The 25,354-nt window shown below is 41.6% G+C and overlaps 1 protein-coding gene across 3 annotated transcripts in view; it reads left to right on the top strand.

Moving 5' to 3' along the window:
* The window catches only part of septin7a (septin 7a), a 44,427-nt gene that overhangs the window by 5,821 nt on the left and 13,252 nt on the right, over positions 1-25,354 (top strand). For 2 of the 3 annotated variants that reach the window (XM_049602849.1, XM_049602848.1), the window contains exons 1-4: positions 1,418-1,551; positions 8,411-8,517; positions 22,579-22,679; positions 23,117-23,251. In XM_049602849.1, coding sequence (XP_049458806.1) covers positions 1,542-1,551; positions 8,411-8,517; positions 22,579-22,679; positions 23,117-23,251 — 353 coding nt within the window. In that variant the 5' untranslated portion in view covers positions 1,418-1,541. Of the gene's footprint in view, positions 1-1,417; positions 1,552-8,410; positions 8,518-22,578; positions 22,680-23,116; positions 23,252-25,354 lie in introns of those variants that run through there. The other variant, XM_049602850.1, reaches the window with a different exon arrangement.

The following is a 25,354-nucleotide window of genomic DNA, read 5'->3' as shown; positions in this document are numbered from 1 at the left end:
TTCAGATGTAAAGTTATTTGAGTTAAAGCCTTTAGGGTGATTAAAATGTTTTAAAAACAGATGTAAGGGGTGACATGTTTTTAATTAGGAAACACAAAACACTCCATAACAATCTGTTCCCTCTCAGCGCCACTTACATTAGGTTTAATTGATATTGTCGCCCTTTTTTTCACCTCCCAAGATGCACATTTTAAAAACTCTTCACCTTGGAAGCAATAGTTTGATATAAAAGATAACTTATGTTTTTTAATTGGGTGGTAAATAGGCGGGGGATAGTTGTGTATTAGTTGCAAATAGATTTGGGAATTTGTTGAAATACTAAATGAGTTAAAAGAAGAAATGAAAGAATTGGGTAGAGGCATGTAAGTTTTACTTCTACCTACTCCTTTTTGGTCACAGTTATCTTTGTCTTGTTTGTTTTTTATTATGTTTTTATTTTATTTTGGTTTGAAATAAAGTCATTCAGTCATTCAAATGTAGCACAAATTTTAATTGAATTTTCAGAAAATTCAGAGGCGATGAAAAATGCGAAGTTATGTGCTTTTCTATCCACTACTGTTATACTGCTGTTATGCAATTACGCAGTGATGACATTAAAAGAGCACCATCAAACCCATGACAAAAAGTGAGTTTTGAATGACTAATATTATAGCTATGTGCTGTTGAAAGAGTTCTGGTAACAATCTGGTGTTAAAAACCACCCAGAGACAACAAAGAAAGCTTTGCAGTGGCCTATGCAATAACGATACGTCACGACTCTATGTCATCATTGATTGCATTTATCTTTTATCGATACACGTTTTCACCTCCTCAAAGCCTGAATATGAAATGGAATCAAGGATATTTTTCTATGACACTAAAATTACGATAACAAACTTTAAAATTCAAACCGCTACCGTAACTGTTGTTATCTTTTTCTATTTATCACCGTATATCAATAGTTTGTTGTTCTGATGTATCACTGGGTGACACATCTATGCACATAATTTCTCACTTAAAACAAAAAGGGGAAAGAAATGTCATCAGTACATGAGCTGAGTAAGATACGTGAAATGATATGATGACTGCTCAGGTGTTTCAGCACAAATTGAAAATATGCATAAAGACAGGTGGATGGAAATTTAGTCTTCCTTCGCAGATATCACTAAGCAATTGAAAAAAACTAGGAAACTGTTTTGCTTTATACTGCTCCTGTGTTTACTAGATGTTTACTAGGCTTTCTGCATTTTACATCCACTTAAAACTAGACTGTTCTATGCTCAAATTAGAAATCAGCTGTCCATGCAGGTATTTGTTTTGTTTTTGTGGCACTGCAGTAAGCGGTCCCAAAAGTGCTCTCTGAAACCTGAGAGCAAACGTTACAATCTACCACAATCTGTGCTCATTTTCCAGTCGAGTCTTGTGGCCAGTGGAGAAAAGTATCAGCTCTGTTTATTTTTGGTCCACAGCAACAGAAGAACCTGGAGGGCTATGTGGGCTTCGCAAATCTTCCCAACCAAGTTTACAGAAAATCTGTGAAGAGAGGTTTCGAGTTCACACTTATGGTTGTGGGTGAGTAATTCTCTTGTAGCACCTTTTTTCCATCCTTATTTCTCCCCAGTCTCTGACACAAGCAGGCATTCATCGGACGATAACAAACACTGAGAGGGTTATGGTCTTTCAATCTGTTTGCTCATTCAAGCGTGAAGCTCTTAAAAATTGTTGATACATCTCTGTACAGTAAATCTGTATCTGTGTAGCTCCTACTGTACATGTTCGTGTGTTGAGCAGTATTGAGTTTCACAAAAACGTCACAGCTGAAAGCGCTAGCAGCTGGCTAAGTTGCACGTAAAACAAAAGTCTGGGAGCCCATATTCAAAACGTTGTTCACCATTCTGCGGTGCAGGCAGTCCACTGCTGCTGCTTGTGTGTTTGTGCTTGTGTGTGTGTGTGTGTGTGTGGCTTATGTCTCTTGGATTGTATGGTGGGAGGAGGTTTCCTGTCATTCCATTCATGCAGCCAAAGTCAAAGCCCGAGCAGCTGATTCGAAGAGAGACGCACCCATAAAACCTTTCCTTTTACTGCAACACTTCATCCAGAGGTACCTGAGCAGGAAGCCACTCTGAATGCCTGTGTGATGTCACATCCTGTCCCCTGGGTTCATGGCTTTCAGTACCTGCCTCCAGGGCTGTAGAGCCCGTCTCCATAGCAATCAGATGGCCCTCCTCCCTCCTCCCTTCGTGTGTGTAGTCCTGGAGTTTCCCCCTGCTGTGCGCTCTCAGGAAAGAGGCTGTTATGTGGTAATTTTGTGTGCAGCATATAATCAGAATAACAGGGTAATTGGCAAAGTCAGGTTCTTGTCATGCTTGAGTAGATGAAGCGCCAGATAGTGTGTGCTTTTCCTTAATTTTCTGGGGTAGTTATAAAACATATTTACCGACTGTGAACCCACCAGGTGTGGAATTTATGGGATGTGATGGAATTTCTAGACACATATTTCTGAGCAAGGCAGTTGTAAAGTAAAAGAAGTTATGTTGCAAACAGGTTACTTGTTTTTTGCTATATTTAGGTGCTTACTTCATTAGACATTACAGCATTAAAAGGGCATTTAAAATGAATAGGGTGGAAACCAGGCGCCTCACACCCTCCGGAAAGTTTGAACACACCAGGAATTAATACATTTGGTGTCTTTATTATGGGCGTATACTGCTTATAGAACTAGTACACACCCAATGCCCACTCATCACATAACATAAAATACAAGGTAAAGGGTCTGAGAATGTGTAAATGGGCACACACTAAAATAAACAAATTACACAGATGATACACATACAAACACAAGGGTCCGATCACTCGGTGCAGTTTTAATGGAAAGACTCACAGACACTGAGCAAGTAGTCTCGCTGAATAAAGTTTAAAGACACAGTGGTTTGCAGGCTTGGTCAGGCTCAGCAGATCATTTATGTTTTGTTTTTTATTTAAACACATTAAAAATAACTTTTAAAAAATGAATAAAATTAGTATGAAACTGTAAAGTGTTTCCAAAGTCTCAGGGTTTCCCTTTTGATATTGTAGTAAGTGTTGTCAAGTGCCAAATAAAGGTCAGTTTTCCGCTGTGAGAGTTGTTGGCAGAGCATTTTGTTGCTGCCATTATTACTACATCAGCATATATTTTATTATGTGAACTCACACTGTCTTGTATTGTGCTACCCACTAAACAAACTCCAAGATTTAGCTAATATCATGATCTGTCCACGGGGATTAAATGTCAGAAGATTTCCTGAACAGGGTCAGAAGTAGAGCTGAAATGATTAATAAATGAGTCAATTGTCAGAAAATTAATTGACAACTATTTTAATAATAAGTTATCTGTCATTTATCAAGCAGGAATACCAAACTTTTCCTGGTCCCAGCTTAAACAGAAACATAAGTACATTTTAATTGTGAACTTTTGGTTGGACTAAAGAAGGCATTTGAAGATTTGAAGTCAACATAAAATGGGTATTTTTCACTATTTTCTGGTATTTCATAGACAATCCAATTGATCTATGAAATGAGAAAATAATAAGCAGATTAATTGATAATGAAAATAATCCTTAGTTGCAGCCGAAGTCAGAAAGTAACAGGACAAACACGCTTCTTATAACGGCACCATAAAAATCTTCTCTTCTGAGAATAAATCCTCTGCAGCATTTTGGAAAACTATGCTGCTTAATTATATGAACATTCATGAACTTTAAACAGTCATTTTTCAAGTCACATTTGTGAATTTGTGAAGAAGATGGCTGTTTACACTTGAGTGGAGTTAATCAGGTGTCTTATTTAAATATATCTAGATAAATGAGAGAAAGTTTTTGGAGGGAAATGCAATGGAAATCAAATGTAAGAGTGATAGTGCCAATCCTGTTTAAAACCCAGTAGATTTTTTTTTAATGTAGATGACGTGGGGGGATTGCTATTGTCACGGCCAAGTGAAAGTGGGCCAGAGCCATTTGTTGGTCAAAGTCAATATTTGGCAGTGATTTGCACATTGGCAGGAACTGACCTTGATGTTGACCACTGCCGCCAGAGCTCATTGTGTTTGGACCTGGCTGACAGAGAGTTGAATGAGCTCTGGTGTGTCTCTCTTAGAAAGAATGCCCTCGCATAAACAAGAGGGGCTTTTAGGAAAGGAGTCGAAATCTGACACAGACAGAAGGAAATTGATGCCTTTGCCAACAGATATGTGTGCAGCACTTTTGTCGTGCTCCAGACTTGTTAAACTTTTACTGTCTCCTGCTCCTCTTGAAGGGAAAGTCCCATTCATAAACGTAGAGTGGTGGAGAGAAGATGACTGACTTTTCATTTCACCTGCACAGCATTAGCCCAGTGTCTTGGAAGCCCTATCAAATGAATTAACCTTACGCGGGCTCCCTCTCAAAAGCCAAACTTTTCCTGCTTCCCCTCCAGCAGCCTCTTGTATGCAGTGGTAAGTGCCTTTGAATAAACCCCCATGGTTTACACAGCTGCTGGAAATTTCCTTTAAAGGAAGTGTGTTGGCTGCTGAGCGAGCCGAGCAGCGAGGCAGTGGACCCCGGCTTGGCGGGCTGGCTCAGTGAGAGTGGTCTTCCTCTGGTGCTGCAGTTGGGATGCCCAGCTGTAACGACAATGAGTGGCTTCTGTTTGCATCCCTGTGCAGTTCAGAAAGGCTGCAGTGAAGTCCCGCCCACAGCGGAGGGGAATTCCTCGCTCCCCATTGACTTTGTATTGCGTGAAGGTACTTGCTTGTCAAAACCATCTGCTAGCAAACAACCAAAAAATACCTAAAAGCTAATGTGTGCTGGGATGCACGACCACAGGGTAAAGAACCAACAACGAAGTTTGTATAAGCAGCTGAACGAAAAAAATAAGCCTCTAGGAAGACAAAAGTGGACGTTACATTGGGGATGCAACTTTGATAAAGCTGGGGATTTGCCATATGGTGTTCCCAACAGAATTAGATTCTATGTGTGGAGGTTTCTGACGGGGATGGGGTGTGCGCTGGTTCAGCAAACTTTCTGTCAGGTTAGACACTGAGATAGGCCAACAATCTTGAGTTTGTAAATATTATTTTTGCTTTACGTTCCTTTGCAATGCTATTCATAGAAAATCAGCACCCTTAGTTATAGCATGTCCTAACTGTAAAGACATCTTACCTTATAAATTAGGGCTGCCCCCTAAACGTCAATGAATCAAATCATCAGCTTTGATTCAGACCTTGTGTTGAAAGTTTTTGTTGTGTCATTGTACACTGAACAACACGGGATATTTGTTGTGGCAGGCTGCTGCACAGTGTTTCAAAGGCAATCTTGTCTCAAAGTGACCTAACTGGAAAACCCGACTGTAATGGAAACAAGAAGGCGGCAAATGGAAAGGGAGGCCAGAGCAGCGGGCCTCCCGGTGCACGCCCAGTTTCTTCACCTTCATTTCCCATCACTGGAAGCACTCAGGTCCGGTGCTGAATGTTAGTGAGGTCAACTAACCTGCTCCCGAATCAGAGCAGTCTCTGGCACTGCTTCCTCCACTGCTGTCCAGCAGTGTGATCGCCATGCGGGAGAGGTTCTCTGTAATTTGGAAGCACATTGTCCAATTATTTTAATTTGCGGAATGTTTTCACATCACTTTTGATGATTATGTTAGATGCCAGAAAAAGCAGTAAAGTAAAGGTAACACAGGAGATGTGACACACTGTAACAGAAGTATAGTCTGAGGTGGCTGCTGTGCGGGTGCACTTCCTGTGCCCCCACCCTCCCCTCAAATTTCAGAGTGTCGGTTCCAAACTGGAGAATAAGATTGACCTAAACTATTTGAATTCTGGAACAGCACTACCAGAAATTGTAGCTTGAACAGTTGAACCCATTTATACAGCAGAACCTTTGTTTCTGCAAGATTCTTGTTGTTGCATGTAGTAGAGTGAGAAAAAGAGGGGGATGACAAACAACGTAGCCCCCTGTGATGGCGTCCTGAGCAGAGAATGAAGCCACGCTATCTTTGTGGGTGTTGTCTGTGGTTTGTTTATAAGCCGATGCTTGCATATGTGTATCTCACTGGCTAGCTCATCATCGCTGCCTTGCACTGCACTCATACGATGGTCACCGCTGCTGTTGAATGGCAGTGTCTTGACATGGAAGCCCAGCACTGGCCCTCCACTTTCCCCCTGGTTAACACTGTTAGCTTTGCCATCAGTGTTTCCATTGTTTAATGCTGTTTATGGAGTTTGCATCGTTAGCTGCTAGCTGCTAGAACTGTGTCCAACTAACTCATAGGTTGTAAATTCTGCATGAACCGTATCTATGTTGTGAGCAAAGACTCAAATTTCACATACTGGTTTCATCTGACTCACCGAGCAGCAGGGGTTGGGAATATTTTTCAGTCGGTCACAACCGGTTATGATCTGATCACATTTCTGGTTCAGTTTTGTGGCAGATTCATGACCCCATCCCATCAAAACAAGCAGCCACAGCTCTGACCAACCATGATCAGCATCTCCACTCAACTCACCGCCACCACCAACATCATAACTCTGAGTTTGATGAGTGTGGCTCTCGTGTAACCAGAGCTCCTCATCTTCCCTCTCCTCACACTCAGACCGGGGTCTCACTGTGTCTCTTAGGTCCTGCTGTTCTTGTCAGCTCTTAGCTTCCCTAATTCAGGCTGACATTTTTATCGCATGTATTTCACCCACAGTTTGCATAAAACCACAGCCTCCCCCTGGTACCCATCAGCCTTCAGTGCATAAGAGTTCTCCATTCCCTCTCAGCCTTGAAGAAATGTTTACAGCGGTCTTGCATGTTTCATCACAGACCAGCTATAATCGCTGAAACGTTTCTTTTGAGATTGCAAGATAAATGCGGCTCTACCCTCTTAGGAAAATATTTATGACTCTGAGAGTGTGTCGAGTGAAGGATCCTTTTGTGTGGTGTTTTCTTCATCTCGCCGTCCTCCTCCCATTGAGTGGCTGGGTCGCTGGCAGCGGTGGCCCATATTGGCTCTGGCCACTTGTAAAGGTCAGGAGCAGCTCTTTGGCTGCAGTGCCAGGCAGGCGTATGACTGCCTCTCCTCACACACTGAAGCTTTTGTGCGGCGGCTCCTTGTTGCCCTCCACTCACCCCAATCTTAACAGCCACACAACTGATGGTATTGGATTACCACAGGCAGTCCCTCTAGTTTCTTGGAGACATTTTTGTGATTATTCGAGCTTCAGAAGTTCAAAAGCAAATGTTTGGCCCTCATGACTTCTCTGAGTCTAATTTGACATCTTCACATTGCTTGTTTTCTAAGACTAACTGTCTTCAACCCCAAATATTCAATTACAGTGATATAAAACTGAGCGAAGAGACTCACTGATACATCGTAGACATTCTTCAGATATCTAATATGGTAAATTCTGGACTTGTTGGGGACCTTGTCTGCGAGCTGCAGCCAGTGGGAACCAAGACTAGAGCCCTGCCAGATTTTCTGCGAATGTTGGGCCGTTTTGCCGGCAAGCTGCGAGTGTTTAGACACACTGAGCCGGACTGGTGAGTTGATCTGAGGTGCCCAATTTTCTGCCTCGTAGGGTAGACATGTTGGCAGAACCCTTTAAGTTAAAAAAGACGAGAGCCCTTCCACCATGGGAGAGGCTGTTGAAAACTTGTGGGCAGAGCTGTTGATGACGCCGCACATGCGACCCACTGGCGGTGGATAAACAGGAAACTTACTTACTTTATCTTATATGAATAAGGTTGAAAACAAAAAGCTTTTCTATCAAGACAGTAAATGTTCTGTCACCTAATGATGTTAAAGATCTTTTAAGTCCAAATGAGACATATTTCAAAGGATCAAAGTCTTTATTATAACTATAAAGATATAAAGATTAAGCCACCAGTAAACCTTTGTAACTCATATTTATGGAGGAAAAGAGTGAATGAGCGTGTCAGTTGCCTGATTGCCTCCTGTGCCTTTCTTTGAGTACAATGAGACAGGATCTGCGCTTTTGATTTCTGTTTTTCCTCTTTTGTTGGAGTGAAAATAAATGATGACTGTGGTGGTTTAAAATCTTCCTTCCCCTCTCCTCCCTTCCCATGATTCTCTGATTAGATTCCTGAAATGCAGACAGGAAAAGAATTTGGGAGGACAGAACTTCCACCCTGTCTGTCTCTTCCTTCGTCTTGTGTTAACGCTTGCCTGTTTTGAAAAAGGGGGTTAAAGAGAGCCATTTCCTGTCCTGAAAAAAACCTTGAATCTGAAACATGTAAAGAATGTCAAACTGTGAAAGACTGCATAAGAAATGGAGTTGATAAACATCTGGAGATTGAGTCATGTTGTGCCTCAGTCCGGCATGAAGAAGAGGATTAGAAAACAAGTACTGTGTAAAATGCATCTCTCAAGTTCACTCCCACCCACTCACTCTGGCTCTGTCTTTGTGTTTCAGGGGAATCTGGGCTGGGGAAGTCGACGCTGATCAACTCACTCTTTCTGACAGACCTGTACTCCTCTGAATACCCAGGTCCTTCGCATAGGATTAAAAAAACTGTGCAGGTAATTTTCCTCCCCAGGAACACTCCACACCTTTCCTCTCTTTGTCAATGCTGCAGTGATTTCAGACACTGACAAACTTTTCTTTGTTCACTGTGGATTTACCTCGTCTCTTGGTATGACTCAGCCACTAATGGAATTTAAATCCCTTAAAAAGCCAAAGATTTATCTGTTAATTGAAACACGATAGGTTTCCTCCACCATGACACTGGTCAAGTTTACGTGTCAGAGCCCGAGGCTGCTGTAACACAGGTGTGCTCTCACCTTTCTCTTTCACTGTTTCTCAGCATTGAAACCATCAACTAAATAGTTGCTGTATGAGGTCTTGTTTTGGTAGGCTGCTCCTCCTAGTTGTTGCCACCCATGTGTTTGTGTGAGACAGTGGAACCGGTTCATCTGCTTTAACAAAGGGATAGTTTGTCTGCCAAAGGAAAATGTGTGTTATAATCTCAAATTAGGAGATGTAATTGGATTATTATGATGCTTTTTAAACAATTAAATATCTGGAAGTGAAAATTAATAACATTACTCCAGTTTTTTTATAAATATATGTCATGCTATAAATAAAGATTAACTGTATTTATAGTCTTGTTGATGCATAAAATCTACCTCAAACCAGGACTGAGGTGCTAGAGGTAAATGCTAGGGATGGACAAGAGTACTCGATTTGAACATCAGTGTTAAGGCAGCATGTAGCAAAAACATATGTATATTTTCAGTAGGGTTGTAATCAACCGAAGAAAATCTTGGTCGACTGAAATTCTTCCTACTCCTCACCCTGGTTGATGGGGGAAAAATCCGTACAAGTTTTCGCGAGATAAACTAAATCGCCACAGTGCACTGAGTGCGCTTTGCTGGTTGTTGTGTGTCCACCAAAGCATTTTTCCCTTGTCATAGGGCTCAATATTAACACTTGCCGAGGACAAGTTAACTCTCTGTTCAGGGGAGTGAAATCTCCACTGCAATATTATCCGACAATAAACTGCACACTTTAATACTTTTCCACCTGAGCTGCTTGCACTAGTCCTGTTGAACAGGACTTATGAGAAAAATCTGGCATACTGGACACTATAGACATTAACTCTTAGGTTGACAATTTCATATACAACGTAACATTACTAACAGTAAATATTTCTGTAACGCTGCATGCAAGAGAGAGACATGCTATTTTTAGCCCAGAAGCTAACCCTAGCCATCCTGCCGCTCCAACAAGGCCTTGGTGTGATTGTATCCCTTTCAGAAGCTTTGTAGTCTGGCCTTGAGTCTTTTTGGAGACCTAGTAAAATAAAGCCAAATGATAAAATCTGACTCTGAAAGTCATCTGTGATTATAAATTATTTTTTTCTGATTAAAAATGAGGATTGAAAAACGTTTAACCTCAGGTGAAATGCAGCACTCGTCACTGTCACTAGCAGTCCAATCACAGCGGAGAAGGGGCGGGACAAACACATCAAAAACCAAATGTCACAGAGAACAAATACAAGTGCTGAACAATAACAGGTAGCGTTGTTCAGCTGGGAAAAGAAAGGCATTGGTGGACACATGGCCTCATTACGGTAACACCAGCATTTGTGATTTGGTCGGACAAGAGCATCACGACCAAACAGTCGGCTAATTGACCAGTCAGATATCACTTGATCTAACTTTATAGGCACAGTGGCACCCAGGCATAAGAGTGACGTTTGGAAATATTCCAACAGAAGAAATGAAATTAATGTGCAGTGCAAGCTAACTTACTTTAAACTGTGGGTGTCTGGAGAGAGAAGGCTCATGGCTGCAGCAAAGCAATGCTTTGCAGACTTATTAGCCCCACAGAAGCTCTTTTATGTGGGCTGGAGTATGTTTGAAAGGGAGGACATGAAATTTGTGGAGCGTAAGTAACAGCAGATAGATGTGATGAGATATGAAGAAGAAAACTACCTTTACTGCTTGATGATTTTGATTTCTGGATGTGTGTGGGTGCTTTCTACCACTGTGTGAATGACTGAGGTTGAGCTACAGTCAGACTGCATCGTGTGAATGAGAAAAGCGGTCGTTAGCAGGGGAAAGGTTTCCTCTTTGATTGATCTGGAGCAGTGTACTGTTGTGCTTAAAGGGACAGCTGTTATACAGTGTGTGCATACATTCAGACTGAGCGAGTTAAAGTCCGTGTGTCATATGTAAACAGCGTTATGGAAAGGCATGTCTGTGCCAGTCATGACAGTAGAGAGTTTAGTCTAGCTGAGATGGCCAGTGGCTATGCTTGATTGGATACGAACATTTCTGTAAACACAATGTATTTACTTCTTTCTGCTCCACAAGGCTTGAGTGTAAACACTGGGAAAATATTGCTGAAAAAACACATTCCACACAATGCAGAAGACCACATTCAATTGATGATGCAGACACGTAGGGAATATATATCAGAAAGAGAGTGATCTCAGAAACCGAACAAAAACAGCCCCGGGGCCCTCTCAGCCCCGCAGTTTGTTAGACTGTGCTAAAACAGATTCCTCAGTTGCACTTCTTCTGATGCATACCACTGTGCTGTCTAGTTGGCTTTGTATTGTTTTAAGTTGATCGCACAACCACTATGTTCATGTTTTTTCTTTTTTCATGGGAGCGCTACCTTCTGCTACAAATGCCAGCAGCATGACGAGATGTTGAATGTCTACTCCTGCGCTTAGTGCTGCACGTGTGCTGTTTTTTCTCTGGTTGCCAAGAGTTGAAAAATATTTAACTTTGGGTAAAACACCACAGCCACTTGTCCGATCACAGTGGAGGAGGGGTGGGACAAATACCACAAGGACCAACCATCACATCGCTGAACAACAACAATAGCAGAGAAATTAATATTGAACCCACTTAGGCTGGCGGGTCTCTACTCACTCTACCTTGTGCCAGTATTTTTACTTCTGCAGATATCTGTATCCTAGCATCCAGATACAACCCAAACATCTTAGCTTAAAAAACCCAAACCTGTGCCCCTTATTGCGCCTCACTGCCCTTCTGTGTTCTGTACTTAACAATAAACAGTCATTTGTTTTTAACTGAAATTTCTAAGGATGATACCTGTGTGTAAGCCAGGCATCTGGCTGTGATGCTGAGAGAGGAATACTCTTCCCTCACTTTGAAATTTAACATATTGGCATTTTCAGAATCATATATTGAGTAACTTTAGATTTAGACTGTCAATATTGACTAGCTGTAAATACAGTTACACTATAATGGCACTGCTAGTCAGTTTTTTTCATGTGTTTATGAAATAGAATTCACAGGTGAATTAATATTGTACTTTTCAAGCATAAAATTTGATCTGTACATTCTACAAGAATAATTTCAGATTACTTGGACAACCAATTTAGTATTGATACCAAACAAACTCCACGACATGCATATCACAGGCAGCTCTGGCAGATATGTCTGTAAAGCCCTTGCTGACCCAAAATATTTAGGAACAAATGACATATACCAAGATGCATGGTGAGCCCAGAACTATAGCTGCCTTAATTTAACAGATCAGATAAAAAGCATGTTGCTGGCGCTGTACTTCCTGTGTCTCAATGATAGAGGATCTCATACACCTTCATTAAATTGTGTACTGCACAAAACTCCAAACAAACTGACAACTTCCTGTGATGATGTACTGATAAAACCAGGCACGCGCCTTGGTGTACAGGAAACTGCCCCTCCCCATTCCTGGACAAGAAGCTCCCACTTAATTATATGACGACAGCATGACTCTCCAATGACTGATGATTTCTTCACACAGGCCCTAGTTGGATCCATGTGTTTTATAAACCTTCTCTGAAAAGTCTGTGGCCACTTTGTGATGCCCTTTTTAAGATGGAGTGATGTAGTGTTTTAAAGACTCATTCTGTACCCAGTTTAACCTTGTCTCTGATAAGGATAGACCGATACATCGGCCGGCCGATATTTGAGTTTTTTTTACTTGTATCGGCATTGGCCGATACGCGCGTGGGTTCGCAGATTTATTTATCCTTGGCACTTTTTTTCATTTGAAAGTATGTGGTTAAGTTGAACAAAACTGTTGAATCCTACTGTGTACAGTAGTTGTTGTTTTATTTATGCTTCAGCTTAAATGTTTGTTTATTTTATAAAGACATTACTGGAAGATTTAAGAGCACTGAACTCTTTTTTTTTATTTGAATGTATAATAATAATAATATACTACCTGTTCTAACTCAACTTTCCATCTTGTTTTAGTATTTTTTACTGTTCAATAAATGTTTCTTATTTTAAACTTGAGACCTGTAATATTAGTTATCATTGTGTCATTTTTTTTGATGTAAACTGAGGGACTGCATCATCCAGGGCCACATTAAACTCAAGTTAACCACTTTTGTTTGACTTTATATTTGGTTATTAATTGCACCAACACTGGTGAAGCATGTTAAATCTTACTGATATTCTTGGTGACAATGGAATATCAGTGTGAGAGTTGTAGTCTAAGGTGGTGTCATTAAGTTTCTCATGCTCCACTGTTGTTGCCGAGCACTCATTACTGTCGCAGCTCATGCTTACTAGTAGGGCAGGGTATTGGTATTAAACCTCAGTACACTTTGGTAACTGTCAAGTAATGAAAGCTTTAAACCAAAGTGTTGCCATTTCATTTTATTTGTCATTCAAAGTTGGATCATTGTTTTTCTTTATCTTTCTTTCTTTCTTTTGGCCATCTAATGATAGTAAGTGCAACATCTGCTCTTTTAACTCTGCTTTAGTCTCCACCAACCAAAAATTTCTGGCTCTCAAGTTGCTTGATGCTTTCTGAATTTACCAGGCCGTTTCAATTTGCCTCTACCCATTTTGTTATTATAACCACTAGGGCTGCAATGATTAATTGACTAATCGATGACTAATCTACTATTAAAATAATTTTTGACTATTTTAGTAGTCGACTAATCGATTTGAGTCATAGATAAGTACTATAAAAGTACCCCAAAATACTCTTATTGCAGCTTCTTACGTTCAAATATTGGCAGCTTTACACACTCTCCCATGACGGTAAGCTAAAACCCTTTGGCGTGAGTACGAAACAAGACATTAGATGACATAATTTTGGGGTTTGGGAGAGACAGACCGATATTAGGCCCGTTTCCACCGCGGGAACTTTGGGGTAATTTTACGGGGCCGGGGCCGTTGGTGCGTGTCTCCACCGCAGGAACCACCCCTGAAGGACAGAGTTCCGGAACTGTTACAGGGGCTAAACAAGTCCCTGCCTCAGGGTAGGTACTCAGAAAGGCCCCAAAAGACTCCTGGCTGGGGCTTGGGGATTACTTGGTGCTGATTGGATATACTCAAGGAGGGATGTGACGACAACAGAAAGCAACAAAATAGCCGGCATTTTTAAAACTCAGCAGACGAGGGTTAGCTCGTTCATATAGCTTCCGCCGCCATGTAAAAAAAACTCATTAAAAGGCCCGTGAAAAAAATATTTTTCTAGCGGATACCTTAGTTACAACATGATTGAGTTAGCAAAGCAGTTTTGTGTTGCTATGTGTGGTATTTATTCAGTTTTGGGAAATCACGATGTCTAGAAAGCATCAGCTGACAGGGACAGCTAACAGCAGCAGCAAAGCTAACATCAGGACGTGATCTGTTAAAAGCCTCCCGTTGGACATAAAACTACTCCAGTTAGCTCAATCATGTTGTAACTAAGACATCTGCTGGAAAAAAAATTTTTTCACGGGTCACGGGCTATCGGCTAACGGCGACCCTAAGTCGCCCCGGTCAAAATGGTCGTGCAACGATTACGTCACAACCAGAGCCCGTAACTTTACAGGAACCTTCCTCCGACTCCGCTCTCAGTGGAGACACGGCGGTTGAGGGGGCCGTGCGAGAGGACGTTCCTGTAGTAGTTCCTGCCCCCCCAAATAGTATCAGGAACTTCTTCAGTGGAAATGGGCCTACTTCTCAAAATTTTAACACATTTTTCGATAAAATGATTAGTCGACTAATCGAAGAAATAATCAGAAGATTAATTGACAATGAAAATATTCGTTAGTTGCAGCCCTAATAACCACTTTACAGATGATTATTTGTCAAAAATGACATGCTAATTAGACCTATATATCGAGGCAATATCCATACTGAGGTATGTCGTTCAAAAATATCGTGATTAGTTTCCCAAAATCTACTGAGTAAACACAACTGTTCAGTTACACAGTCTAACTTGATTTACTCGCTAAGGCTTAGAAAGAACGTATTCATATCACTTGTCATTTTTAAGCTGCAACAACTTTGCAGCAGCTAACAATTAGATGTGAAGAAAACGTAACTAACAGTTAAATTTAATCAGTTAATCAATCGGTTTCCTAGATTTTTAAAGTAAGGTCGACTTGTCACGTTGTACAGTGTAGATACATTTGACAGCTGAGAATTCACACTACTTCAGCTGCATGTTTAACCTGCATTTTAACGGCAGATATGTTTCACTTGCGCCCCAAAGCGTCTTTGTCACCGGCTATAATTGAAAGTAGTAACTCTGATTCTGATAAAAGCATTGTTTCGATATCTGTCCCAAATATTGTCATTGGCACTGATAATTCAAACTGTACTCAACCTTACAGCAATTACCCAGCAATGTAAAACACATCACTGTTCCCTACCTGGCATGTTTACAATAGCAAATGTTAATGCTTTATGAGCTCTTTACAGGTTAAATAATTGTCATGTTAAATCAAGCAATACCAGACGTTGAAGCAAGACTGTGCCAAGAATGCAGTCGCTCCCAGGAGTGATACTGAATGCATTAGGCATGCTGTTTATGCCCTGAATCCTCCGTCTTTGTCACTGTTTGCAGTGACGGGGCAGAGGATAAAGGTTTGGCAGTCTCCTCAAATAGAGCTCACAGCTGCATAGCTTTACTGGAGCTTCCTTTTGAAGAGTGAAAGGTGATACTGTTGGTGTGAAGGAGCTCCAGCAGGCTTCTCTCTCCTGTCCCCTAGCTGCAGTAGGGAATTATAAGTGTTCAGTTTGGGTTAGTGTACAGTAGATCAGCTGCATGGCAAGGATCTTCCCTTCACCTGTTCCTTGTGATCTCCTACTTTGCTCTAAATCTCCTCTAATCCCTGGCAGCACACTGAGGGGCTCTGTCTACCCTCGCCCCAGCGCTGCTTCCAATTTGTTTACTCACCTATTACAGTTCCCCGTCTTTTATTAAAAGTTTAAATGAGATTTAGATGGTTTGTGCTTCTGTTGGCTCCCAAACTGAATGTTTGAGGATTCCTCAAGGGTCCCAAAGGAAGTGAGCTGAAATGTATGCTTAAAATAAAATTTACTTTATTAGTATGTGATTCTTTTTGTTTATCCTTGCAAGGACCAGGACGACAAATAAGGAGAACAGAGCGCTCTTCTTTCTCTTTCTCTGGGAACCACAAACTAATTACATTTCAAATAATTGTGGCCACTTTTTTTCCAAGTCATGCCAAAGAATGTCATGAAACCCAGAGGAATGCTCTTTGTAATAAAATCCAATTCATAATAAAAAAGATGATGATGACCAGGCGGGCGCAGAGAGGGTGTTAACTGTTGGAGGTGATAGGCCAGGGCAGATGTCTCTCTTTTCCTGGTTAATAAGGCTCAGTGAGGCGGGAGAGCACACAAGGACAGGGACTTGGTTATTAGCCAGCAAACTGCCTTATTCGCTGAGCTCAGTCTTGTCCTGCCAATGCACAGACACGCCTCGCTTTTTATACCTCACACTTGTTCCTGCCTCAGTGGAATTTCAGAGATTAAAATAACAAGATAAGGATGAAGTAGATGTTTTATATAAAGGACAGTGTTTAAAGACAGTTTCACTTCATGTTGGTGTGTTTTTCCCTTAATTGTGGTTCCAGCCTGTTACAGTAATAATGACACTGGCTCCAGTCTGTGTCACTGTGACTGAACAATGACTCCTTAAGAGGACCACATGATGAACATACAGAGTGCGGTGTACAGTCATGTCAAAACAACTTGCATAATGGGAATATCATGGATAAATCATGGGATGTACCATCGTGTAAGAAGTATTAACAGTTATTCTGGTATTAATGTTTTTTACTGTAATAATTTGGCTATGGTACCTAGATATCTGATTCCGTAGTTAGGCAAAAATGTTTATTCTGTTCTTGACTCGCGGTTTATTACAGTTGGAACCACTTATGATGATCACATCTGTCTGGCTTGAATTGATCACTATAAGTGGATGATTATCACCAGTTTTTTCTCATGTAGATAATTGACATTTGTATATTTATTAATGAATATAGAGTAATGAATCAGACAGTTTTTCCATTACGCAGGCATTACCTCACTGGGTATTGTCAATCCACTTGACGAGGGCAGCTTCAACCACAGGTGCTTTCTCTTTTTCTGTCTCCATCACTTGCAGCCAATTTGTTTCTCCTTATTTGAGTCGACAACACCAGGTAGTCTGAGACACACTAAGTTTCGCCGATGCATCTTGTTAGCTCAGTTTTTGGCAGTTTGTCATAAGCTCAAGTTTTTCCTTGAGAGAAAATGACGTCTTTTCCTCGTCATGATTTGATGGTCAGCACCAGCCTCAGGTAGCCTCAGGTAGCCACCTGGAGGCAGACGGGTTGCAGCGAGACAAAGTATTGTTTTAAAGTTAATCACAAAACAAACAATAACCATAGTTTTATATTTTCCCCATATGTTGTTATGTATGAAAAGACTCAAAATAAACACTGTTAGCAGACTACTTGATTACTACAAGAGAATTATGTAAACAGCATTTGTACAGGAATGATTCTGTCCAACGCTCATTTATCCATATTAGCAGTTTCCACTGTACAAGCTTTTTCCTGAGTTTGCAGCTGCATTTTACAGTCTTTACAAATGTCTTTAAAGTGAGCAACATGGCCGAAATCCTCTATTAAGGTATATGTAATTTTACGTCATGGTAACAGTATATGTCGCGATACAGTAATTGTTCAATAATTTCAGTTAACTGATGGTATAAAATAATCGTACTGTACTTTGTCATATTCAATTATTGAGCCTCTATACAATTTAAAACGTGGGTTAAAAACAAAATACTCAAAACCATGACACTACAGTTCTTTTAAAATGAAAACTTAAAGGTTCTGGAGTATGTGTTACAGGTTTCTGTATTTACAGCTCCACTCTTCTCCTCCATGTCTGCCCAAATAATGTTGCCTTGCAGAGCAGCTGGATTTGTAAGTTTACGAGATCACGCGATAACCCAGCCCTGTTTTGCTGCATCGACTGCAATGAATTGCTCCTACAGTAGAAAAGATATTCCAGAAAGTATTATTAATGTTAATATTGCCCACTCCTATCATGCTAGAGTAATATGATACAGTGTGGCCATCTAAAATTGCCGGCTGGTACATGACAAAGCCGGGAAGTGGTACACCAGTTTGTCGTTCTTTTTTTTTTTTTTTTTTTTTTTTTGTAGGTGAATGACGCCTTGTTCAACTGATCTTTTCGTAAATTTGGAAAGCAGTTGAAGTGAATGAGAAAATATTTGCAGGACAGAAGTGTTTAAGTGCATCCTGACCCCATCACGTGCAGTCTGTTTTCCCGTTGCACTGTTACAGTAAAGTGCGCATAAATAATCTTGCAGTCCTGTGATCCAGTCCAACACTGCAAGTGACAGGAGCGCTGATGTTTTCCCACTCCGTACTGTCTTTGTGCGATATGGTATGCCCTCACGTTGTTGTTCCTTTTCCCATGAGCTCACTGTCTGTGGGCAGCCTGTCTGGTTAATAGGCATGTCTGTAGCGTGACTCATGCTGTTATGCAGTGGAAGAGAGACACTGCAGGATTCTTCAGTGTTGTCCACTCAGCAGTCTCTTCGCTTTTGAGTTTAAGTTTGCTGTGTAGCATCATCGCTGAATCTCTGACTATCTTAGACACACAGGGTTTCAACTGATTATGTAAGAATGACGAGTTCTTCTTATCTATGATATCATCTGTACAGATCTGTGTTGACAGATCTTTTGATATCACAGGCATCATTCTTTCACGGTTACATGGTTAAAAAGGTATTAAAGATACTGCAGATTCTTTGAGGCGGTATCTTCTTTCCCTAATCCAGCCACCTTGCAGTAGCTTTCATTTTCACACTATTTCATGCATAAAATAATGTATGTTTAAACAAGTGGCATTTATAAAGTCTTTAAAAGTTCATTTGTCAGTTGAACTCACTTTATGACAGTCATTCGATCATGTCTGTCTGGTCAGCCAAGCCTCCCAGTAGCAGCTCCGGAGGTCAGAGGTGAGTTAAACACAGTCAGACCGAGATAGATTCCAGTACAGGACAGATGCCAGTAAGTAATGGGTGGGGGTCACAGGGGGCGAGAGTCTGCTATAAAAGCTTGGCTCAGGAATCTTGTGCTGGAACGGTCTGTGTGATAGTTTGTGAAGGACAACGGTTGGAACAGATGCTAAAGGACAGGAAACCTGCATTCAGGATGGAGGTGGAGGAAGAAAAGTTTACACTCAAAATGAATTTGATCATAATCTGTGATGTAAAAACATGAAACGGTGCACAGTTTGGTCATAGTTCAGTAATAAAATCCTAGTTCACCACAAAGCGTCTCTCCTGCCAGCTGCTGATAGCTCTGTCCATAGACTGTATGAATAATGGACGTAGCCTCTGTGATGTCACCCTTTGGTTTGTGGGCTCGAGTTCGGCACTTCGGCTATTGGCATCTTGGTTTTTTGGAGCCAGAAGTGACCATATTTGAATGAGAGGTCGGAGCTGTGGAGGAGCGAGGAATGGATCTGACTCACAGAGAGAGTTTATTTCTGCTTTAAAGTTGGGCATTTTAAAATGGTGTTCTTGGGGATTTACTTTGTTTTGGAGCCAGTCTCAAGTGGCCATTCGATGAACTGCCATTTTTGCACTTCTGTATTGGCTTCATTTTTCGTCCTCAGAGGTTGCCACTTGGCTCTGTCAGCCGGAGTGACCATCACTCTGGACAGCAGTAGAGAACATTATACCACTGTCTGATTCAAACACAGTTTAGCCAACTATGTTAGCATGTAGCACTGGAGCTTAGACCATTAGAGCAGGGAACAAAAATGAGCCGCAAAGCTCTGCATCCCTATGCCCACTATTTCCATCACCCTTCTGTATTTTCACCAATACCCACTGAAAAGAAAAATGCATCTTCACAGTTATCTTGTGTCTCTGAGGTAATTGACCATTTACCTCTTGTTATATGCTAAATATAAGTAAAGAAAATCAGTCTCTAAGTGTTTTTACATCAAAATATCTGTTGTTTCTCGTCCTGTAAAACCAGGAACATCCGCTCAGTAGCAGACTCCGCTGTAGCATCGCAGTGCAATGATTCAACTGACAACATAGGATTAGACTTTGAGGAGTCTCGACTGATGATTCAAGTCGTCGATGTATAGGAGGCAGACTCTGAGCACCAAGCTCAAACTGTACAACATGTTCTTGACTCACTTGTCAGTGTTTGAAGAGTATGTTACTCAGCCTGAGTCAGTGTATATATACCATGGGCATTCTGCGGTGCCTCTTAAGTGTGAGGTGTCAGCTCATTTAAGATGAGGTTAAACTCACATGTGGCCAAAGCCCAGGGAAACTAGCTGCTTCCTTTAAGTATCCTACAACTCTACTACACCAACGCCTCGCAGCACTTATAATTTGTGTCTCAAGTCATCAGCTTAAGAAAAATTTATGTTCACACTTGGACTGAAATCAAAGGTTACACATGCTGTATGTATTTTAGGGCGTGTTGTAATGTCAATGTTTGTCTGCTAACAGCTGTGTGCACCGGGCTTGACCTCAGTCACACTGAATGCTTCCCATCACTCATGCAGTCTGTGAAAGCTCCGCGTCTATGATATGAGAGGATGGCAGACAAGGTCTGGTTCAAATCTGCTGATTAAATCAGAGTTCATCTGCTAATCACGAGTTCGGCCTCGACCCCTAGACTGATCAAAGCCCGGCCCTTCTGGCCTTTCTGATGTGTTCAGAGGCAACTTTGTTCACCGCTGTCTTCAAACTGCAGCTCTCATCTCACTCCCTGCCTCCAGTCTGTCCAATGAACAGCTTAGATCTGAGATTGCATGCTTAGTGGTTGCAAAATAGTTTTGGCTGGCTGTGGTTAATTGATTTACAGAGATGTTTTAAGTTCTGGTCTGTTGTTTGTGTATTTGTTAAAGTACATGGACAAAGCGAAGACGTAGTCAGCTGAGGTCAATGATTATGTTTCCTTAGTAACTGTGTTTGATGTTTTGTGTCCTTTCAGTGTGTTTGTTTTGAGTCCCTTCAAAATATGTTTAATTACTTAATGAATAACAAATCATCTGGAGCTTGAGTTTTGCCTTCAAACTGAACATTGTCTTCCTGGGAAAGACTCGACATCAGTGTCCCACACTCTGTGAGACACTCAAGTGACACATACGCACAGACATGTTTTGGCTCTCGTTCTTACAGCAGAACGCAGTGCCAGAGTGATTTTATTGAACTTTAATGTGCAACTTGAGTGTCAACGACAGCGCAGAAAGATCGAGTGCTGAGTCACACACAGACTTTTCCGCTTTAAATCTTTACTTAATATTCATTTTCAGTGATGCTGTAAGAACAAATGTCCCTGTGGATCAAACAGCACATGGCTTCAGTAACGGAGCAGTTAGGGCCCAGTTGGAAATCATGTTGGCTCCCAAAAGAATCTTGCCAGGAACTCTTAAGTCATTTGATTTTGTTTGACTGTCAGTTTCTCTTCGTGAGATTATTGAAAGCACAGCCACGTATGTTTGTGTCTGGTCACTGGTGGAAAATCAAATTCTCTGTGAGTAAAAGGCTGCAGAGTTGGTTAACCCTATGGGCCCTAGGCGTTTTTGGGGTATTTTTACTGCCTTCACTTTTAAGCTCATATCACAGTCATTATAAAGGCTACATATACATGCTATATCTTGTTTTTTTCAGGACAATCTGGGCTAACCAGATTTGCCATCATTACATGTCCTTCTATGTGCCCGTATTTTATATTAATTTTTATATCAATGAAAAAAACGAATCCGTGTGACTAAATTCTTACATTTTTACATGTATCTCACCATAGCAAGTTGGAAGTTGACATATTCTGCCATATATGAAGAGGGGAGACTCTCTGGAATCTGGCATTATAAGAACCATGATGGTGGGACATTCTGTCACTTCACAGCTGTCCAAAACATGTGGTTTGTGCCAGGCGGACGTGATTGCCAGTATTTTTTCATTATTGCAAGAAATTCCGTTGACTCATTCACAAGTCAAAAATGGGTTTTATCTGAATGAAACATGCAATATTTACATCTAAGATCACAGAAAAATAGTCAACCAAGTGCAATGATGTCCTCCAAGATAATATTTGCCACTTTGTTTGCAGTAAACAAAGTTTGTTGTTGTTTTTCACTTACAGTAATATATTGGGGGATGCATTTTGGGCATTGGGGGGGCACGTGTCCCCCTCAATGTATATGGTGACTACGGCCCTGTCAGCATGCATAATTAGGCTACAGTTGTCTGGGTGCGCAAAGGTGAAGTACGCTGGTCTTGTCATACAAAGTTTGATGGAGTGTCAACTGGACAATATGGAGATATTTGCATCTTGAAAGCCGGACTACAAATGTGGATAGACAGGGAGAAACACACACAAGCCTAAGACGTGGTAAGATACGATATTCCTCACTATATGAAGTGATCTGACAAACACTGGGGAACCTGTATAATGGATTGTAAAGAAATTCGTCAGGTTTTTATTTTGTAGACAATTGATATGTATTTACAGCGTGATGGGATGACAGCACAATGATGTGTGTGGTATCCCTGGATAGCTCTGCTCCTGCGCTTTCATGTGACATGTGTGGCATTTCTGTGAGATAATCAATATAGAAGAACAGGTGTGAATTTGGACGCACTATGTGTCGTTCGGGCCCATAGGGTTAATACGCTGTATGTAAAAGGTCATGTTGCCATCAGGAGCTGCCAACATGTACCACCTCTTGTTGTCATAAATGTAGGTACTGTAATTATTTGTAAAAATCTTGCCTGATTTCTGTCATTCTTGGTCTTTGTAGGTGGAACAGTCGAAGGTCCTGATAAAGGAAGGAGGAGTGCATCTTCTGCTCACCATTGTTGACACCCCCGGCTTCGGTGATGCGGTGGACAACAGTAATTGGTGAGTTCAGCCCTTTATCATTGTTTAAGGAGGTTCGTCAAAACTGAGTGTACAGATGGATGTGTGTGTAACTGTGACCGAGATGATTCATCTTTGAAGGGTCATTTGTTAAATGTATACTATGCAGGAATTGCGGGTTGCTGGTTAAACAATATTGCAAACCTAAGTAAAAGTAAAAGCCAACCTCAGATTAACGCTTGTTCGCTGTCTCTTGGATTTGGGTTCCTTGTCTGGCACCTGGTCACTACCTTTATATTAAGTCCAGACCTCAGCTGTGCCCAGGACCATCCTGAATGCAGCCAAATAATAAGAAAATATTAGTCTGTGCATTGTTTTTAAGGAAATCCTACATAATATACTTTTTAATGTAAGTATTAACTACAAGACATTGTGATTGTTTCACTTAACCTGACACTGATATGATGTTTGGTCCTCAGTTGGCAGCCGGTCATCGATCACATCGACAGTAAGTTTGAGGATTACCTCAACGCGGAGTCCCGGGTCAACAGACGGCAGATGCCGGACAGCAGAGTGCAGTGCTGCCTGTATTTCATCGCTCCATCTGGACATGGGTAGGTACTACAGGGATCCTACTGATCATGGATTTTCTACAAAGTCATGAAATAGGATTTTTTACACATCAACCACTTCAGTAGAATGTGTGTGTGAGAAGTGATGTGTGTTCCCGCGTTCATTAGATGGTTAACAACTGGTTTAGAGTCGTTGAGGCATTCTCATAAAGTCTTTGAAATGATGCAAAAGTCATTAGATTTTAGAGTCTCGACATGACACTCTGGAGTTAAATTAAGGGCTGTCACAGAAAAGCTGGAAGAAAATGAGTCTTTAAAGTGCTGATTGCTCTTAGCGGTCATAGTGGCACTCATTAGATCAGTTTACTCACACAGTGCTGTATTAGCAAGTCATGTTATTACGGTCGACAAGAACGTGTTAGTATTTCTAATGCGTATATAAAGTCATGATACATTAACAGAGGTTGTTTGAGTGTGGCCTTTCAAAACAGGTGCTTATCACAGTGAAGTTGTTATTATCTCCCCAAGGTGTAAGCCTGGAGGGAGTCATGCATTTGATTGTATGTACTCGTATGTGTGAGTGTGTGTATCTCTGTCCAGGGCTAATTTTGCATACTACTGGACCAATCTGCCTAATACTTTGTTTGCACATTTATGAGTCAAGGATCTCTCGTGGTTGTGGTGATTTACAGTTGGTGAAAAACCTCCATATCTGAGGCCATTGTTCTCTGCCGGAAGCTGGTGGATTGCCCCCTCTGGGTTGGGAGAGTTGCTGCCTCAAGTGAGGGAGTTCAAGTATCTTGGGGTCTTGTTCATGAGTGAGGGCATGAGGTGAAATTTGGTGCAGCTTCTGCAGTGATGCTGGCGCTGCACCGGACTGTCGTGGTGAAGAGGGAGCTGAGCCTGAAGGTCGCGCTTTTGATTTACTGGTTCATCTACATCCCAACCCTTATCTATGGTTATGAGCTCTGGGAAGTGACCGAGAGAATGAGATTCGGGATACAAGCGGCCGAAATGAGTTTCATCCGTGGGGTGTCTGGGCTCAGCCTTAGAGATAGGGTAAGGAGGTCAGACATCCGGAGGGAGCTTGGAGTAGAGCAGTTGCTCCTGCGCGTCGAAAGGGGTCAGTTGAGGTTGTTCGGGCATCTGATCAGGATCCTCCTGGGCGCCCTCGCAGGAGGTGTTTCAGGTAGTCTCAATGGTAGGAGGCCCTAGGGCAGACCCTGGAGGATTACTTCTCTCATCTGGCCTAGGAACGCCTTGGGGTCCTCCAGGAGGAGCTGGAAAGCGTTGCTGGGGAGAGGGACGTCTGGGGTGTTTTGCTCGGTCTGTTGCCGCGCAAACCGGCCTTAGATAAGCGGATAAAAGTGGATAGATGGATGAGAAACCTGTTTTATTGAATGTTTGATACCATTGTTGACCGCAGACTCCTCACTCCTCTTAACCAGCCGGTAGGGGCCGCAAGGTTTCTGGAAAGGGATTTGCTTGTCCGATTTTTATACTTGCAGATTATGTTGATTTGTTTATTTGTCCTTGTTTTTTGTGCTGTAAGTAAGTAAGTAAGTAAATAGGCTACATAGGTAAGTAGTTTCTTTTTTTGTCTGTTTCAATTGTGTTTATTACAAGTTGCGCAAACATAGGTACAGCTGGTATTTTTCTCACTTTGTGATCTGTGTGTGTGTGTGTGTGTGTGTGTGTGTGTGCTGTCATGACAAAGTGATGGCAACAATTAAAGCAGCCAAACAAGCAGTTTTGAGCACTTTGGCAGGTGTTAATATGTCTGTCTGTCTGTGGACAGATTTTGTCAACGTGATAGTGTCACAACCGTGCAAAAGGCAGTCACAAAACTTTCCAGATGTATAATTGAGATTGGAAGATGGGAGTGGTCTGAGCAAGGGAGCCTGAAGTAGGGAAGGGACGATTGACCCTCCACTTTATACTCCTGGCCCCCTGTCCGTTTATATCACTGACTGCTGTGTTGCAGCTGCAGTGATCCCACTGCAAGATGGTCTCTAGTGGTGGATGAGTCTGTTTTTGAGGGGCTTTCCTCTCACCTCATTATTGACTCGGTCACATGGGATGAAATAAGGAACAGAGCTGCAGGTTTCAGCTGTTGTGTTTCAGCTGCCTGCTGCCTCATTCTCT

This window comes from Epinephelus fuscoguttatus, linkage group LG17 (assembly GCF_011397635.1).
Source record: "Epinephelus fuscoguttatus linkage group LG17, E.fuscoguttatus.final_Chr_v1".
In the NCBI taxonomy this organism is placed as follows: domain Eukaryota; kingdom Metazoa; phylum Chordata; class Actinopteri; order Perciformes; family Serranidae; genus Epinephelus; species Epinephelus fuscoguttatus.
Note: the sequence above shows the minus strand (reverse complement) of the source record. Positions and strands in the feature narration are given on the sequence as shown.